Genomic DNA, 19,919 nt, shown 5'->3' with positions numbered 1-19,919 from the left:
CTCATGAGAAGAGAAGACTCCCTGGAAAAGACCCTGATGTTGGGAAAGATCAAGGAGAAGGGGAGGACAGAGGATGAGATGGTGGGACAGTGTTCTCGAAGCTACCAGCATGAGTTTGACCAAACTGCGGGAGGCAGTGGAAGACTAATTTGTTTTAAATTAGTGGGGTTTTCCCCCATGTTGCATTTTAAATTGTTGTGACCTGCCCTGGGACCGTATGGTGGCAGCTGGTAATAAATCAAATTAATAAAATTTGATTTATTAGGATAAACTTCCTGACAGCAAGAGCTGTTTGGCAGTGGAACAGACTCACATTAGAGGTGATGGACTCTCCTTCTTTGGAGTTTTTAAAGCAGAGGTTGCATGGCCTTGGAGGCTTTAGCTGAGATACCTGCAATGCTGGGGGTTGGACTAGATGACCCTTGAGTCCCATCCAACTCTAAGATTCTATGATTCTAATTTTATACTCACCAGCATCTTTGTATGTGTGCAACAAAAGGTAGCAACCGACCTACTATCAAAATAACCGCTTCACGTCTCTGAATCGGTTCCTAAGGCAAGATTGTCCTGTGTGTTGTTGTCGTTTAGTCATTTAGTCGTGTCTGACTCTTCGTGACCCCATGGACCAGAGCACGCCAGGCACTTCTGTCTTCCACTGCCTCCCACAGTTTGGCCAATGTTTTTAATTGTGTTGGAAGCCGCCCAGAGTGGCTGGGAGTTAGGGAACTGGCTCCTATGCCTGTTCAGCTTGGTCACCTGTTGTAAATTCCACCAGCAAAGAAGGATCTCGGTGTAGATCAAAGCACACAATGGAAGTCGGTGGGGAGGGTCCAATCCTCAGAAATCAGACCCAGACTCACCTGCCAGCCCCACCTACACTGTTCTGAAAGAGCACAGGATGTAACTCTTGGGCAATTGCACAGCAGCAGAAAATAAAACTGAAGATGATATACCCTCAGTTTGCTTCACTTCTTCCTCTCCTGCACACTGTCTCATGAGTAGGGACCCAGAATTTGGGAGAGGGGCTAAGCCTCAGGGTACCTGATTAAAGGCACTTTGCACTTGAGGAACATGGGGCACTTTGAGCACTTGTCCCCCACCCTGCTACAAATTAGATGCATGTTATGTCCCTGTAACAACAACGAAATCGAAACCATTGGGCATGTCATCTTATACTGCCCATTATATCGAGACTCAAGAAAAGAGCTGATCGAACCGATTCTGAGGAAAATACCTCGTAGTACAGACGACACCTATATCAGACACCTCTTAGCTGACAAAGAGCCCGAAATTAACAGGTCCGTGGCAAAGTACTGTTACATTGCAACAAGAATAAGACGAGCAATGATGTCAACAACGGAGTTCAAATTGCAAACATCGAAGAAATTATAATAAACAGTAGTGACACCTGAATTGAATTTTAAAACCTTAAAAGTCGAAACTTGGTCATAAATATAAGTACCAATTCTGTGAATTGGCCATATTTCTACTGTCATTTGTAGCACAATACTACTTTTAATGTCATATTTTTATAAATTGCTTTCTGGTCACTGACCGTATTAAAGATATTTGATTTGATGCATGCAGGGTCAAACCTTTCCCAGTGGAGGCTCAAGTCAATCTGGTGGCATATGAGCTCCAGCTTCTTCTGCCCGTGTGAAGTGCTCCCTGCCTTCTGTCATTCACTATTGCCACGTGCAGACTTTCGCACCAGAGTTCCAGCTGTCTGCAACCAGACAGCACGAGCTCTCGGTTCATCCTGGCTGCCTACTGTGGGGAGACCGAGTTGTGGTTCCCCAAAGAGTCTGCCAATGCGTCCTCGAGGCTCTGCACATCGGATCTTCAAAATGAAGGGGATCTTCAAAATGAAGGTGTTGGCTCGGTGTTACGTCTGGTGGCCTAACATGGATGATGCCATCACTTCATGGGTTGCCTCCTGGCAAGCATGCCAAGAGTCAAGACCTGCACCGCCGGCAGCTAAGCGTAATACCTGGGAGATACCCAAGGCACCCTGGTCGAGGGTGCACATCGATCTTGCCGGCCCTTTTCACGGCCGGACCTTTATGGTAGTGGTGGACGCCTATTCCAAATGGCTGGAGGAGGCCCTGATGCCCTCCACCACTACCGAAGCCGTCATCCGGATGCTGCGGAGCCTGTTTGCAACTCATGAGTGTCCTGATGTCCTCGTCTTGGACAACGGACCTCAGTTCACATCAGGCACCTTTGAAAGGTACCTCTTGGGGCTGGGCAGCAGTTGGACTTCAATCCCAATGGGGCACTCTTACATTGTCTCCTGAGATAGACAGATGCCAACCAACCAGCCAAATTATTCTTGTGATTTTAAGTTGTGTTAAACATAGTATTGTGTTTCAACTGTTGTAACCGGTCTTGGGGTGCTGAGCAGGTAAAATTAATAAATCTTAACAATAAAAATAATTCATTGGAAGGGCTAGGGCCCAAAGACAATACAAGTTATGGCAGCTGCCGGACGATGTGCCGACAACTCTTCATTTTATGGTTGCTATCCAGAGAAGCTCAAGTCTTAGGAGTTGTGTGGGGTGTATGGAGTGTTAGGGCAAGGGCAGTATCTCTGGTGGGGGACACATTGTACTGCTTCCAGGGTAGTTTGCCCACCTTTGGTCGTCCCCCCCCCCCCCCCGCACTCAGCTCTGGGGCTGTGATAAGTTGTCAGCATGCAACAGCGGCCACACCCTTGGAATAGCTTTGATCGCTGGCTAAACCAGGTGAGGGGAGCCAATGGATCTCAAGCCCTTGGTGAGCTAGGGACTAACCCTGCAAGCGAAAACAGGCTCCAGCTGAGTGAACGGACAAGTCCAATAGCAGGCCCAGTGGTCAAGAAGGCAGTTTCTGCACATAGAGGGAAGCGAGGGGTAGATGGGGCTCAACCACCTGGGAAGGTAGAAGATCTTGGAGAAGAAAAACTCTGACCCTAAACCTCCACTGTCTTGTGGGATATATTCAGGAGAAGAAAAGGCCAAGGAGTAACCCAAGGAGTAAATCCAGTGTGGAGTCCCTAATTTGGATTGGATGGCGCCTTGTAGGCCTCCTTCTGGCTACTCCTGCAGCCCAGCTGGTGTCAAACATCTTGCTCTGCTTTCCTTTGGACCTCATAATCGAGGGCGAAAGGGGGGTCTTGTCATCTGGGCAGCCCAAGACCTCCAGACACACTACCCAGGTTTGTGCCCTGCAGAGAGAGGGAGACTTGCAGGGGACATCTGGACAAGGGGGTGATGTCATGAGTCCCGTGGAGACCTCTTGGTAGGACTGGCCAGAGCGGGAGGAGAACTGGGATGAGAACAGAACTGGGAGGGACTGGATCCCAGGGATCGAGTTATATATATGTTATCATTGTAATCTGCTTGATTATATGTGATGCTATTGATTGGTACTAACCTATAATTAATTTGTATAGGAAAATAGGATGGAATGATATTTGGTAACTAAAAGGGTGACCAGGTTTTGAATATTGAGTTGATTGTATAAATATTATCAATCTCCATCACTCTGTCACATGCACACACATACACAACTCACATACTCGGTATACAGATTTATTGAACAATTCTTTGTGTTTGCACATCTGTGGGGAAAGGAAGCATAATTACATATGTATGTTAAGGGGAATTTCATATGTATGTTAAGTTGCTAATGTGTATAACAAGTGGTCGCTGCAAATTCTCCAAGCAGTCTGGAAGACACTGATCCACGTCTAAGGGAGGGGCCAAGTGGACAGTCATGGGAGTAGCCCACCTCAGTGCTACTGGACACCCCAAACACTGGGTTACAGGAAATGTACATGACTGGCTAAGAGCCTTCCCCCTCCAGGAAGGTGCCTGGGGACAAAGCAGACAGTGAGCTGGCCGTGTGGAGCCTGCCTCCATCACCAAGGATACAGAGGCTGCTCTGGTGAAAACAGATCTGCTGAAAGGGGTGCCAGCTTGCTTTCCCGCTCCTGTGGCTCAGAACAACCACCACGTAAACAACTGTGATCTTCAGAAAGGGACTTTGGGGAAATGTCAAGTGCTGGGGGCTTCTAGACACCTCACCATGTGCTTCGCCTGTGCTGCACCTGTCCATCTGAATGCTTGCCACCTGGCTGCTCGTGTATCCCACTGACCTATGCATCCAAGCCTTTGGCAATAAAAGTGTTGGGAGCCCAGGTATTGCATCTTCCAACGGGGGCCAGGACAGAGCACTGCAGTTGCTCTGGGCACTGCAGTTGGTCATCAGGCTTCAGGAGTGCTGGTGGTGCCAGTGCTGGTGGGACTGTTGCAAAGGTATAATGATCGAGGCAAATACGCTATCCATGGGCTTATTTAACATAATGAATGACTCGCTGGAGGGGTCTGGCTATTCTTTGCAAACTGGGGTGGAGAGGTAAGGCCACGTCCTGCTGGAATCCAACGGGCTGGTTACTTCCACCTAGCACTGGTGGCCCTGGGTTCAAATTATGCCTGTCCCTTCTCCTTCAGAAGTGATGGCTGTCACGAAGTTGAGAAGAGAGTGAGCCCCAGCAACCTATTATTATTATTATTATTATTTGTTGGTGAGTTTATCTTATCCAAGGCAATGGAAAGCATCTTACAACCAACCAACCAATAGGGAAATGAATGAATGAATGCATACATACCTTTAATAGGCATTTGGGGGGGGGGGAAGCATATACAAGCTTAATACTACACTAAAGCTTATCAAGCAGAATGAGACAACAGCACAATCTTAAGTACTTGTAAAAATGATGGCTACAGATGCTCTTACTCCCGTTTTTAGCTTGTAACAATTCAGTGTATTTTCTAGTGTAATGGGGAGACGACTGGAAGGTATCCCATATTCTGAAGCCACTAAAATACTGAAATCCTTAGTGAGTTGTGCAGTGTGCCCCTAGGCACAGATCCCTGGAAATAAGGCAGATCAATAAGCCAAATTCCAAGTAACTATGCACAGGATTACAGTACAGTATTATTGTATACATACACAAAATGTTATTTTCCCCTTGGGCCTGCTGAAGAGTTCAGCTTAACCCAGAAGTTTGTATTATTGCATAGTGCTACAGTAACAACATAAAAGTCAACTAAAAATTGTGCCTTCATGGATTTTTCCCACACTTCCCACCCGCGGACTCACAATCCAGTACAGCTTGTCTCCTCTTCCTCCCTCCTGAAAACTCATTATCTGCATTTCTCACCTCATCACATCAGTCGATGTGCATATTAATTTATTATGCAAGCCCACTGTATTAAGTAAGCCCACTGTATTCAATTAGGCTTTTTCCCAGGATGGGTTTTCTTCAATCGGTTGTGATGTTTGAGACTGCTTTATTTGGTCTCAACAACAACGGCCGCTGGGGAACCCACAAAAGTGGGATTCACAGGCCTAAAAATTACACAGATGTTCCCTCACCTTAGCTTTACACATGTGTAGAAAGTAACTCTCATTCTCAGAGAAAAGCCAGCCTGCATTATCAGAGCTGAAGAATTGTCAGGCAGAAGTACAAGGCCATGTTTTCCCAGCACAAACATTCTTGGCATTTTCTCAATAATGTCTAGGTAAGCAGACTCCCCTCTTCACATATAGGCTGACTATCAAAGCAAAGAATCATAGACTCATAAAATAGTAGAGTTGGAAGGGACCCTGAGGATCATTTAGTCCTACCCCCTAAAAATGCAGGAATATGTAGCTGTTCGTAGGGGGACTGAATCTGCATCCTTGGTGTTATCAGCACCATGCTCTACCCAACAGAACTATTACTGTACAGTCACTTTTGCTTTTGTTTCTACCATGTCTTTTTTCTGTTTATAATTTGTAGTAACTTTCCAACTACAACGTATTTTGAGATTTGTGAAAAACATGCCCTAGTGTACAATAGCAACCCCACACAATAACTTGGAAATAGGCCAGGCTGAACACATGCCTTACTTCCAAATAAACACTTGCTGCATTTTACGCATTATTACTTTAAGGTGGGAAAACGTGTCATGCAGGAGCCCTTGCACTGCTCTCTGCTGGCGAACCAGGTTAGCTGAATCCATCCATATTGAATTATGCATTCCTTTTTATTATAACTGCATTTATGCAACTGTTCCAATTTTTGTATCATATATGATGTTAAGTATAGGCATACATTGTTATGTTCTAGGGGAGACGGGGCGGGGTAGTGGTTAGAGTGACGGACCAGGACCTGGGAGACCAGGGTCTGAATCCCCACTTGAACATAAAGCTCATTGGGTATGGCCTTGGGCCACTCAGCCTAACCTACCTCACAGGGTTGCTGTTGGGATTAATTGAGAGTGGTGTGAGCCACCATGATATCTTTGGAGGAAAAAGTGGGACATAGATGCAATGAATATTGGGCTGTAAATCACCTTCCCAAACCCATTACTGGACGGAGGTACTGTTTTGCTTGCTACTATTTTATGCATTTTTGAGTTTTTAAACCGCACTTACCTCCCTCTTAAGTGGAAAAAAATAATGCACAGGATCGGTGCGCACAATCCTATTGCCAAACCCAGCACATTTTTGCAGCTGCTCCTGTGCATCATGTGGACAAGAGTTCCACCCGCCCACGCTTATGCACAGTACGTATTTGAACATGCTTAAAAGGCAGGGGCTTTACCGCAAGAGCGCGCTCCAACGCCCCCTGCAGACGGACCCAAATCCGCGGCACTGCTGCTTTAAGGAACAGCGCCTTTTTCTACCGCGCCTGCGCAGGGCCCCGCGGCGCCGTCACGACGCTCGCTCCTCATTTCCAGCCACCCACCGCCTCCCCTTTTCCTGCCCCCTTTGTCCCTTTCTCGCCTCTCACCCAAACCTTGCTGTGGGAAAGAGGCACAGAGAGGGGGGAACCTAAAACACCCCTCAGCCCACCATTGGCTGCCGTTTGCGCGGGCTGCGGGGGGGCGAGGAGCGTGGCCAATAGGACCTGCGATGGCCCGCCCCCGCTCATGCGAACGCCTCCGACCGGCGTCGCCAGCGGCCACTCAGCGCAAGCCCGCCGGAGCTCTGTCGGCCAATCAGTTCGGCGGCGGAGGGCGGGGCGAGCGCAGCAAGCACGGGTGAACGGTTTCCGGCCGCGCGCGCCTTTTCCCCTCCCCCCGCTTCTTTTTGGCGGACCCCCTTCCTCTTCCTCCTCCCTCGTTCCTCTCAGCGGCTTTTCCTGAGGTGAGGAGGCCGAGGCTGCCTGGCTGGCCGGCCGGCGAGCAAGCAAGCGCGGCATTTGCGAGCCGGGGTCCGGCTGAGGGTCGAGGCGGGGGCGGAGGAGAAGAAAAGCACCTGCCGGCTAAGGCGGGCAAATCTAGGCCGGGGCTTCTGTAGCGCCGCTGGGCCTCTTCGCCGCCGCCTGAGGTGAAGGAAGAAGCAGCCGTGGGCAAGGCAGGAGCGAGCGACCGACCGAGTGAGTGAGCGAGCGCATGCGCGGCCTACCTCCCCCTCACGCCTGGTCCGGGAGCCCCCCACCCCAAAAGACCCCTTGCCCCTCTTCTCGCCCCGTCCACCTCTCTCTCTTCAGGGGTTTGGAAGAAGTCGGCGCTGCCTCCTCCCTGTCCCGGTTGCCGGGCAAGTACCCGAGGGACCGGTTCCGAGGAGCGGAGGTCCGTCGGCGAAGTCTCGTGCGCGGCGAGGGGACGCAACCTCCGGTTTTGGACCGCGGAAGCTGCGGCGAGAAGGAGGGGGCGAGATCCGTGGTGGGGCCAGGCTATCTGCTGCCTTTTCTGGGTTCTCGGGGCGGATGGGGCCGGCGGGAAAGCTTTCGGCGGTAGTAGTATACTAGTAAGGTGGGGCGGAGTGTGTGTATTGAAGGGGGAGGGCTATTCGTTTGCCTGCTTCTTGTTTTCATTATGTATTTTGGGGCTTTGTTCAGCGACCCGTCCTGAGGCTTCTGCGGAGTAGTGGCATCGCCTCCCGGAATCGGAGGCCGCGTGTTTATGAAGGAGCCAGTTTGCTGGAGGGTTGCTGTTTGCGCGCGGCGGTGTGGGGAGTAGGGGACCTGGGCCAAGTCCAGGGGCTTTCTGGGGGATGCCTGACCGAGCAGGGCTTTTTGTTTGTTGGCTCCTTCGTGTTGCTAGCGCTGCCTTTGTCAGCCTGGAGCCCCCCCTGAGTGTTTCCGGGCAGCTGCTCCCGTGGAGGCGAGTCAGTACACCTGAGGGTGGTTGTAGCTCGAAACCACCTGCAGGGGAATCGCTTTGGCAAAAGTTGCCTGGCCTGGCAGCACCCAGTGAAACGATTCAGCACACGCAAAAGGAAAGACATCTTCACATATCTGTATAGTGAAACTCTGAATTTGGCTGGTATTAAGATGTTATGATGGTTGTTGAGGTAGGTGCTTCAGATGAAGAATGGGAAAACTCGCAAAGGAGGAGATATGTGGCATTGGTCGTTAGCAATAATGAGCTGTGTATTATTTCCAGGACCAGAGGCAGTATGCCTATTGGATGCCAGTTGCTGGGGAACAATAGTGGGAGATGGTTGTTGCCCTATGAGCTTCCCAGAGGTATCACGTTCTCCACTGCAAAGAGATAGGATGCTGGTCCAGCAGGGCTCTTCTTGTGTGCCACTCAGGTGACCTTGGACCTGCTTGAGATATGGCCAGTCAACCCAAGCTGCTGTTTTCTGCTCTCTGGACTGCAGCTGTTGGCCTGCTTAGCTCAGTGCTGGATGGGACCAATTTGGAAAGTCCACCCCGCTACTTAATGGACCCAAATGGTTTCCAGAGAGTGATAGGGGATATTTTATCCCATGTTGATGGCCTTCCAGCTGATTTCCTGGTGGCCCGCTGGAATGCAGAGTTAACCAGGGCTATTGACTGTGAAGCTCCCTCTTTCCGATTGCATGGAGCCCAGACAGCCTCGTGGTTTTCTCCAGAGCTGAGGGCGATGAAATAATCGCTGAGGCGGCTAGAGTGCTGGTAGCGGAAAACTCATTCTGAATCAGACCGAACACGGGTTAGAGATCAGCATTGAGCCTACCAAGTGGCGATAGCATCAGCGAAGAGGACCTTCTTCACCGCCTCTATTGCATCTGCAGAAAACAGCAGCAGGAGGCTCAGGTGGTTCACAGTCTAACGGAACCACCTTCGTCATTGGGGCCTGGTAAGGTCCCCAAGATCTCATGCAATGATTATGCAAAGTTTTTTGCAGATAAAGTCGCTCAGATTCAGAAAGAGGTAGATTCCACTGTGGAAGCAGGGCTGGGGCGGGAGAGTGCTAGACTCCAGTCTAGTCAAGTTGCATGGGATCAACTCCAATCTGTTACCTCCAAGGATGTGGACAGGCTGCTTGGATGAGTGAAACTGACCACCTAGCTCCTTGATCCTTGCCCATCCTGGCTCATAAAAGTGAGCCGGGAAGGGCTGGGCAATGGGCTCTGTGGGGTGGTGAATTTTTCCCTCTGTGAGGGAGCCTTCCCAGACCCGCTGAAAGAGGCAGTTATTAAACCGCTTCTTATAAAACCATCTTTGGGCCTAGCCAATATGGCCAAATATCACCCAGTCTCAAATCTTCCATTCTAGGGCAAGGTGATTGAGCGGGTGGTTGCTGAACAATTCCAGGCACACCTGGAGGATGCTGATCATTTGGGTCCCTTCCAGCCAGGATTCAGGCCTCATCATGGGACTGAAGCTGCCTTGGTCATGCTGGTCGATGAGCTGTCTCCTAGTTCTTCTGGATCTCTCAGTGGCCTTTGATACCATCAACCATGGCATGCTTCTGAACCGTCTAGAGGAGCTGGGGGCACTATTATACAGTGGCTCCGCTCCTACCTCCTGGGCTGTGTCCAGAAAGTGGTGTTGGGGGATGAGTGGGCTCTCACTTGTGGGGTGCCTCAGGGTTCCATCCTCTCCCCCATGCTTTTTAATATCTATATGAAGCCACTGGAAGGGATCATCAGGGGGTTTGGGCTGGGTGTTCATCAGTATGTGAATGATACCCAGCTCTACCTCTCTTAAATCAGAACCAGTGAAGCTAGTGAATATCCTGTGTGAGTGTCTGGAGGGAGTTGGAGCATGGATGGCAGCTAACAGATTGAGGTTGAATCCTGACAAGATAGAAGTACCGTTTTTGGGGGACGGGGTGCGAAGTTGTGGAGGACTCCCTAGTCCTGAACGGGGTAACTGTGCCTCTGAAGGACCAGGTGCATAGCCTGGGAGTCATTTTGGACTCACAGCTGTCTGTGGGGGCACAATTCAATTCTGTGTCCAGGGCAGCTGTCTACCAGCTCCATCTGGTATGCAGGCTGGGACCCTACCTGCCCGCAGACTGTCTCACCAGAGTGGTGCATGCTCTGGTTATTTCCTGCTTGGACTACTGTAATGCGCTCTATGTGGGGCTGCCTTTGTAGGTGACCCGGAAACTACAACTAATCCAGAATGCAGCAGCTAGACTGGTGACTGGGAGTGGCTGCCATGAGCATATAACACTGGTCATGAAAGACCTACCTTGGCTCTCAGTATGTTTCTGAGCACAATTCAAAAGTGTTGGTGCTGACATTTAAAGCCTTAAACGGCCTCAGCCCAGTATACCAGAAGGAGCATCTCCAGCCCCATTGGTCAGCCCGGACACTGAGGTCCAACTCCGATGGCCTTCTGGCGGTTCCCTCACTGCAAGAAGTGAGATTACAGAGAACCAGGCAGAGGGCCTTCTCGGTAGTGGCACCTGCCCTGTGGAATGCCCTCCCATCAGATATCAAGGAAATAAACAACTATCAGACTTTTAGAAGACCCCTGAGGCAGTCTTGTTTAGGGAAGTTTTTAATGTTTGATGTTTTACCATGTTTTTAATATTCTGTTGGGAGTCGCCCAAAGTGGCTGGGGGAACCCAGCCAGATGGGCAGGGTATAAATAATTTATTATTAATACTATTTATTACTGACTTCCCATAGTCTCTTTCTAGCCCTATAACTTGAGAGCAGTTCTCAGCTGGTGAAGCCAAGGAGTAAAAGTGGACCGCTCTGCAAGCAAAGCACATATTCTGCCCTGAGCTTTGAGGCTTCTTCCATTTGTGAACTAACAAAGCTGCCACCCACTGGATTGGATTTGTTAGCAGCTCTCCAAAGTACCAGACACACAGTCCCCAACCTCCAACTCCATCAGGAAAGATCATTTGTAACAGAAGGTGCTGGTATTTGAACCCCTGATCTTGTGGGAAGAAAAATGTGTGCTTGACACTGTGGTTGTGGGTTCATTGTACTTATATTTAATTCTTCCCCCCTTCCAGGTTTGAAGATGCAGGGCAACAAGGGCTTCGCTATGGAGAAGCAAAACCACACTCCGAGGAAGCAGCATCAGCACCAACAACAGCAACAGCAGCAACAACAACCTCCCCCAGCTAATGGACAGCAGGCCAACAACCAAAGTGAGTGGCGGCTTCCTTGGGTAACATCCACACTGAAGGTGGTGTCCTTTCTTGCAGCACTTCATTTGAGATACAGTTGGAAAACACAGCACCTGTTCCAATTCTCTTCCACATGAGAGGCTTGTGATTGCACTTTATTTCACCTTTACTTGTTTATAAAGTGTGAAGTGACCCTCTGGCTCCAGGGAATTACACACAAACTGATTGTGAGTGGCCAGTGGAAGAAACCCATACAAGTCATTTTGGTGTCTTTGGAGATGTCATAGTCATATGGTTAGATTTCCTATAGACAGTGCAAGGTATTAGTCTTCCTTTGGACCTGGTCACCACTGTGTGCTCCAAAAATATTCTGTTCATTGTGTACTTGCAGAAGCTACTGTTTTCAAAGCTACTGTTGGTCAGTTGCATGATTGAATCATAGCTTGGTTTGAAAGTCTTAGGCTGGTGAGAACAAGCTCAGTGACACAGAAAGCATATATGAGGTGGGAATTTTTCAACCAGATCTGGTGTGATTTCTTGCGACTTTAGATAGGTGCTTAACATGTCTGCCTCAGGTCACCAGAGGTTACTGTTGGATTGACTCTTAAAGGGTGTATCGCCCCCTTTCCCAATATTAGCATTAACAGCAAATCCCTTCAGCACATGAGGATTGCTTATACTTCAAATCCTTAATGTGACTTGCAAACTAAGCTGGCATAACTTAATGATTTGGTTGCTAGTGGCCTAAGAATGCATGATTGTTTTTAAATTGCTAGGAGTTCAGGGCTTTGTAGATTATAGGTATAGCTAAATGGTGGATGGAGACATGGCTTAGCTTATGCTTCTGTGGCTGATTGAGTTGCTTTCTAAGATGGTTCGCTTCTTTCTGCACTTAATGAACACTACGGCTTTCTTTCTACAACTGGACTTGGATGCTTGCTTCTTCATTTGCTGCAGTTCCTCTGGCTACTGAGCACTTTCTCACCTCTTAATGCTCGAGTCCTTTTTCTATCACAGCAATATGTGGCCTCCTTCAAACACCCAGAAAGACTGGCGTTGGGCTTTGATTCTGATCAGTCTTTTAAGACAATGGGTAATGTGTTCTAACTGGCATTGCTATTTGACTGTATCTTGAGTTGCTTCCTCCAGATTGTAAATTTGCAGGCTGTATTTGGAGCCCCACTCTCCCATCTGCTGCTGTGTGCTGGAAAGCTTCCTACCAGCACTGTCATGTAAGTGCTGCTAAAAATCTTTGTTTTGGACCTATCCTTCCAGCATTTGCAGTGCTCTGGCTGTCCTGCAGGTGGCTTTGCATTTTCCGTCAGTATCTTTCATTTGCGCAGGGCAAAGGCTGCTATGGGGCTGACTCTTCAACTCCCAGGGCCTCCGACTTGTGTTGACCTGCAGTTGCTGCTAAAATAGTTAAGACTGGATGTGTGTTGGGAGACTTGGTGAATGTTCTGACCTTTGTGCTCTTCAATGTGTTAACACTCAGCGTTTGTTCCCCCAATTTTGTAGAGCGATTCTGTACCTTATTCCCCTCAGATGAAGGCCTGACAATTGACATGAAGAATTTCCGAAAACCTGGCGAAAAGACCTTCACACAGAGAAGTCGCCTATTTGTGGGGAACCTGCCCCCTGATATCACAGAAGAAGAGATGAGGAAGCTGTTTGAAAAATATGGGAAGGCTGGAGAAGTCTTCATTCATAAGGACAAAGGCTTTGGCTTTATCAGGCTGGTGAGTGGCTATAGTGTGCTAAGGATTCCTATGGCTTGGCGAAAGCAGTGCTGCTTTTAATGCTAGCCACATGGGCTTGAATGGCCAGTGCACTGTGAATGCTGCATGTGGCACTTTATTTTGTGGAAGCAGACTCTTGCATGATGTTTCTGAGTTAGGACTTACAGAATCATACTTAATGCCTCTGGTCCTGGAATTTTATGGGGATTGTGAGAAAACCAGTTGCTTACAGGGGGGCCTGTGTTTCACTGGCAGAAAGCAGAATGTCTTCCCTAGGGAAGTGATCCATTATGGCATGCAAGCTTAATGGATTATGCTAGTTGATTCCCTAGTAGCTCCAGAATCCCTAGCTGCTCAGTTCTAGCTGAGTTTCGCACATGGAACTTCCAGCTGTGCACATAAAGAGATGAAGAAGCTCTTGAGAGCTTTCTTTGTGGCTGCTGTCCATAGACTTTTGAACTTACAATGCTGGCAGAGCTGACCTGTTAATGTTCTCAGTCTGTGCTTCCAGACTGGTATTTCTAGAACTGAGGAAGAGGAGATGTGCAAACTCTTGATCTTCAATCATACATAATGTGTCAAAGGAATATATCAAGGTGGGAGGGCAATGATGAGCTGGTTTATATTCTGTATTTTTAAAATCAGTTGTTTAAAAAATACAAAAGTAAAAAAATAAAATGGCTAATTCAGTGAAGGAAGAAGGCCTAGTCTTAAGTACTTGTTACAGTAATTTTATTTAATCAAAACCTTATAATTTAGAAGCATTAAAATAAAGCATGAACAGTACAACTGCATAAACATTAAATATTCACTCCTGGTTTGAACTTGGGCAGATATGTTCTCTATAGTAAACTGAATTAGTTCTTTCTTTTAACTTGCTGTTCAATATAGTTTAAACACCAGATTTTGCAAATAAATTTAAGGCAAAATGACGTATCATCCACATTTATAAAATATTAACAAAATTAGACATGATCTAACAGGTTTATGGGACGCAGGTGGCGCTGTGGGTCAAACCACAGAGCCTAGGACTTGCTGATCAGAAGGTTGGCGGTTCAAATCCCCGCGACAGGGTGAGCTCCCGTTGCTTGGTCCCTGCTCCTGCCAACCTAGCAGTTCGAAAGCACGTCAAAGTGCAAGTAGATAAATAGGTACCGCTCCGGCGGGAAGGTAAACGGCGTTTCTGTGCGCTGCTCTGGTTCGCCAGAAGTGGCTTAGTCATGCTGGCCACGTGACCCAGAAGCTGTATACCAGCTCCCTCAGCCAATAAAGCGAGATGAGCGCAGCAACCCCAGAGTTGGCCACGACTGGACCTAATGGTCAGGGGTCCCTTTAACAGGTTTATAAAATGTTAGAAAAAGGATTCTGATTATGATGTTGAGCCTATAAAATGGGAAAGAATATGGAACAAGAGGCCTAAAAAATCAACTTCAGCAAGGATTCAACAATCTACTCTCAAGATATTTTTAAGATGGCATTGTACACTAGTGAGCTTATCGTATATAAGCCCCAATTTCTCTCCAAAGTACTTCTGCTGCAAAAAAAATAAAGGCATGCATTTCTGCTTATGGTGGGAATATCATTCAGTGACAGCTTTTGGAAAGGTAGTGAATTGGTACCTCATTAGCTCTCATGGGGATACGGGATGGACCAAATGAAGACTTTGGATTATTTTAATTGATTGTGTGTGTGTGTGTGTATTCTGTCTATCTGTATATGTATATATATTGCTGGCTGCCAGGATGGTTATTGTAAGGAAAAGAAAATATTTAGATGAGTTGGATAAAGATTTATGATCAAATCTGGTCCATAGTAATTGCTAAAAAATTAACTCAGAAAATAAGGTTCTGTATATTAGAAGGCCTGTGGATTTAATCTCCTGTGAAATATGCTGCCGTTTGAAATTCTTAGTAACTTCATCTACACGTGAGATTATGTGGCAACATCTAGTTATTTGTAAACAAAGCAGATTTTTTAAAAAAGAGCCTGTTACTGCTCTCCATAGTAACAAGTACAACAACAACAACTAATAATGGATTGTGGATATAATTAATTTTATATCTGGTTTTCTTTCCTTTTCTTTGTCCTTGATTTTGGGTCCCTCCCAAAGTCTGATGTATAATTTATTTTGCATCCCAGATCCTATGCCACATAGTACTTTCTGACTATGTTCTGCTAATTGTTGTTACTCCAGTGTTGAGGTGCTAGGAATGCTGTATTTTTAAGAGTAGCTTACAAGTGTGTGCCCTAAATGTCACACATGAAAAGATCCAGTTGGAAAATCTTGGGCTCCCTTTTCTCAAGTTTGAATCTACTCTCCCATGAGTCATGCATTCATCAGTTCCCTGATTTTCATCTATTCTCTCAAGTCCTGGCTATTTGTAATGCCAAAGTGTTCTCTTTGCTGGGCTCCCTACACTCTCCATTCCACTCTCTTTGGGAATAAAATAGTTTTTCCCGTAATATGTGCTTTGTTAGGGAGTGCCTACCCCTTTGTCTCTTCAGGGAGGTTCTTGGTCCAGTAGCAGTGAGCTGGTGGATTATTTACCCACTTGAAATAATTCTGATGTGGTGGGCTTTAATGGGTGGTGCGTGTGTTTTTGTCTCCAGGAAACTCGAACTCTGGCTGAGATTGCGAAAGTGGAGCTGGACAACATGCCCCTGCGTGGGAAGCAGTTGCGCGTGCGCTTTGCATGCCACAGTGCCTCACTGACTGTCAGGAACCTGCCACAGTTTGTGTCCAATGAGCTTCTGGAGGAGGCCTTCTCAATGTTTGGCCAAGTGGAGAGGGCAGTGGTCATTGTGGATGACAGAGGCAGACCTTCTGGGAAAGGCATTGTAGAATTTTCTGGAAAGCCGGCTGCTAGAAAAGCCCTGGACAGATGTAGTGAGGGTTCCTTCTTGCTAACCACGTAAGTTATTCTAGTTTACTATTGTAAGTACAATAAAAGAAACCAGGTCTTTTGACTTAGGGCGGTGTGTGTGTGTGTCTTACCGGTAGAGGGCAATAAAGAGTGCATTTATTCAGTGGGCCTGAATCTTAAGTGATGTTCTCTATCTGTGTCTACAGAGCTAAATGAAGAAATACAGTATTGCAGTTTTACTCATCACCAGTCATTGCTTATGTTGAACAGGGCTGGTAGAACAAGAACTACAACCAGAAAATTGTGGGCTCTACATTTGGTGCTCATACCTTTATAAGAGATGCTTTTTGAGCACCACAGGACACATGGTGGTTTGCCCAGTCAAACATTATTTGCAAGGCTGGATCAAAGGTATTATGGATTGCTGGCCACAGCAGAATCTCTGGTCTCTTTTGTGCTGCTTTAGTGCTTCTTAACTCTGAACATTGTTTTTCACCTGGGAGTCCTTATTGGTCCCAGGAGGCAGCAGCATTCAGCTTCAGGGAAAGAGTGTTAGTAACTAGGCTAAGGAAGGCCCTGATCATGCCTAAGCCTGTACAAAGGCTGCTGCTAGCTCTTGGATTTTGGCCTTTAAAGAGGTTGGCATTTATTTAGATGGATACAATTTTCATTGACAGGTTCCCTCGACCTGTGACTGTGGAGCCCATGGATCAGTATGATGATGAAGAGGGACTGCCAGAAAAACTTGTCATCAAAAACCAACAATATCACAAGTAAGTAGCCCATGGAAGTGGTGCCTTCTTAGGGGAAGCTCATCTGAGGACAGTTACATTTTTATGGGAAATACCATTGTTATTAAATGGATTTATTACTACTTTTCAAGCCAATTTCTATAACGTGGCTTCCAGAAACATAAAAATGCAACATAAAGTAGCATGCAAGTGTTTTTTCACCTTGTTTTGTTGGCTTTTGCTAAGCATAGTGGTAGGATGCATAAAGCAAACTTAGTAGCTATCTGAGCTTGATTCCCATTCTCAGAAACGTTCATGATGCAAGCTGCTTGCCTGTAAACTTTACTTTCTGCCTTGACCCCAGTCCTGTGACTCTCACTAACTCAAGTTGCCTTTTCCTAAGTGACTGGATTTTTTCCACCTTGCTGTTGCAGGGAGCGTGAGCAACCTCCCCGTTTTGCACAGCCCGGTTCCTTTGAGTATGAGTATGCTATGCGTTGGAAGGCCCTGATTGAGATGGAAAAGCAGCAGCAAGAGCAAGTGGATCGCAACATCAAAGAAGCACGGGAGAAGCTGGAGATGGAAATGGAGGCAGCTCGTCATGAGCATCAGGTCATGCTCATGAGGCAAGGTGAGAAGCAGAATGGAGATGGCCTTTGCAGTTTGCTGGGAGCAGGTAGTGCAGGCATCCTGACCTGTCACCCCTGTGGATGTTTTTTCCAGACTTAATGAGGCGCCAGGAAGAACTCAGGAGAATGGAGGAGCTGCACAACCAGGAGGTGCAGAAGCGTAAACAACTGGAACTCAGGTGAGCAGGGAATCAGTCACACCTGTCTGTGAATTTACTTGACTTGTGCTGGTAATTGGTAGGACTTTGTAGGGGCAAGGCTGTTGCCAAGAAGCGTCTGAGAGCATCTGTAGCTTGTGCATAAGCAAGTCTGAATTGTTTGATAGCTCTCCAATTGGTGTGACTATATGGAAGCCTTCCTTGCAGGCAAGAGGAGGAACGCAGGCGCCGTGAGGAAGAGATGAGGAGGCAGCAGGAAGAGATGATGAGGCGGCAAGAAGGATTTAAGGGGGCCTTCCCTGATGCGGTAGGGGACTTGCTTCACCTGGTGGGGTGGTGAGGGTCAGCTTCTACAGTTTATACAGTTTCTAACCCCTTCTGGCCTGGGCAGTAGCACAGAGAAGCTTCTTTCATGTGTCCTGCCAGAAGGAGGTGTCGGGATGTTGTCTGAAGCAAGCTTGTCTGTCTGTTTCAGAGGGAGCCTCCAGATATGCGAATGGGACAGATGGGTATGGGAGGTAAGCTGCAAGTGGTTTTTCCTCTCGTGTTAATGTTTTGGGTTGGGTTGTGCTTCATCAGCTGTTCTATGTGGTGGCTGCAGGTTCCTAAGTCAGCAGGTAGCTGAGCTCTGGGTGGGCCACAGGTGCTATTCACCAGCAGGAATATGTGCAGTAAGGGAGCTGAGCTTTCAGTGGCCACTTAACCCTCAGGGGTATACAGACCAAGAGGCCTCCTTGCTTTTCCTCAGGTGCGATAGGCATGAACAACCGAGGGACAATGGGAGCTACCAGTGTTCCGGCAGGGCCACCACCTGCAGCTGGTCCTGGGCCAATGATTCCTGATGGAGCCATGGGAATGGTAAGGTCAACCAAGTGCAATTAGGCAGGATTTGGCTGAGAGGGTGGGTTGCAAAACCCTTGATCTAGGCAAGAATCTGCATGAGCATCTTCTCTCTTTGTAAGTTGATTTGAATCAGCTAGCTACATGATTCAACTAATGGTTTGGCAGGGGACAGAAGCAAAGAAGCTAAGCCGTGTGTTCCCCCTTTTCCTAACTTGGCAGCTGTGCATTTGCCAAAAAAGACGTGACAGAGAATGAAAAGGGATTGGAAGTCAGAGAGAACTCTGGTGCTGTTGCTTTGGTGCACAGTTTAATGTGTTCTTCCTAAGCCCTCTTGGGCTCTGGTGGTTCCCCCATAATGGCTATTGGTGGAGGAGGGAAGAGCATACTAAGTGGAGGTTGCATGGGGTCTGTACAGTTGCAGTCAGTCTTGAGGGATGTTTCTAACCCAAGCTTCTTTTCCCTCCACTTTCCTTCAGACTCCACCGCCACCCGCTGATCGCTTTGGCCAGGGCGCTGCAATGGAAGGACTTGGAACCATGGGAGGAAACACACCGGGATTCAACAGAGGAGCTCCTGGGGGGGACTTTGGCCCGAACAAGCGTCGCCGATACTAAATGGGGAGGGAGGCATGTCCAGTCTCCTGCCCATTCCATCGGGACAACCCTTAGGGGCTTCCCTTGGGCACCCGGGGTCTGGCCATGGCAAAAGGGCACCCAGCCAGATTTGTAAAGGGTTTAGTCGATGCCACAAGGTGCATTCCTGCAAAATGCAATGTGAAAATGGATCCCAGGAAGCTTCACTAGCTGTGTAGTGTGAGAGGCCAGGTTAGGACCTTGATGTCTCTCCCATTCCCAAGCACCACAACACAGGTTCAGCCCCCAGCTAACTCAGCTGCCATTGGAGGCCTGTTCTGCCTTCATGCAGCTCTCTGGATATATTTTTCCAGAGCAGTAGAGCAGGACCTGTGAGTCTGTAAATGTCTGTAGCTTCAAACGGCTTATCATGTGGGGGACGGGGGACTAGTTTTTTTAAAGAATAAACTTGTAGCTTTTCACTTTTCTCCTCTGGACCATTTTTTCCTTTATTGTAGCTCGCTGGTGCAGCCAGGAGGGCCAGGTTAGTGGTGGTGGTGATATGGAGATGACTTATTCAATGTGTTGTACCATTTAAAAAAACAAAACATTTTTTTTACTGGTAGAAAAGTACAATCTATTGGACAAATTAAAGTTTCCTGTTGAAGACTCAAGTTGAAGCAACTGTTCGTATAACCCTAACTTTGCCTGTCTTGTGTAGAAGTATGAGACTTTCTTTATGTGAACCTGAGTTGTAATCGTCCACTAACAGGTTGAGTTTGTCTGAAGATTGTTACAGGAATGCATTATTAAAAGGGATTTTAAGCCTTTTTCATCTTGTGTGGCATCTCTTCTGTTTCTTGGGCTTGTGTATTTCTGGGTTTTGGTCACTAGAGGGAGAACCTGCTGCATCCTTTCGGCATCTCTTGGAAGTGGCAGCCAGATCTCTACTTTTTCTGAGAAGGCCTGAGACACTCTGTGCTTGAAGATACCACCACTCTACCCCCCCAGTGTTCTCTTCCTCCAGCAGTGAAGCTGATA

At 47.6% G+C, this 19,919-nt stretch overlaps 1 protein-coding gene across 9 annotated transcripts; it reads left to right on the top strand.

The window, feature by feature from the left end:
• Positions 1-6,772: 6,772 nt before the first annotated feature.
• On the top strand, positions 6,773-19,711 carry NONO (non-POU domain containing octamer binding). 9 transcript variants are annotated; one of them, XM_083422481.1, is made up of 12 exons: positions 6,992-7,411; positions 10,902-11,123; positions 11,226-11,363; positions 12,861-13,081; positions 15,692-15,993; positions 16,623-16,718; positions 17,111-17,307; positions 17,400-17,484; positions 17,671-17,770; positions 17,939-17,981; positions 18,212-18,321; positions 18,783-19,711. In XM_083422481.1, the coding sequence occupies exons 3-12, from the start codon at positions 11,234-11,236 to the stop codon at positions 18,918-18,920; spliced, it is 1,422 nt and encodes a 473-aa protein (XP_083278607.1). In that variant the 5' UTR covers positions 6,992-7,411; positions 10,902-11,123; positions 11,226-11,233; the 3' UTR covers positions 18,921-19,711. The 9 variants fall into 9 exon arrangements, with proteins under 9 accessions (XP_083278609.1, XP_083278607.1, XP_083278613.1 ...); XM_083422487.1 differs by having other exon boundaries at positions 7,039-7,411; positions 10,891-11,123; positions 12,888-13,081; XM_083422480.1 differs by having other exon boundaries at positions 7,039-7,411; positions 10,891-11,123.
• Positions 19,712-19,919: the final 208 nt, after the last annotated feature.

Source organism: Podarcis tiliguerta (assembly GCF_965153285.1).
Source record: "Podarcis tiliguerta genome assembly, chromosome: Z".
In the NCBI taxonomy this organism is placed as follows: Eukaryota; Metazoa; Chordata; class Lepidosauria; order Squamata; family Lacertidae; genus Podarcis; species Podarcis tiliguerta.
Note: the sequence above shows the minus strand (reverse complement) of the source record. Positions and strands in the feature narration are given on the sequence as shown.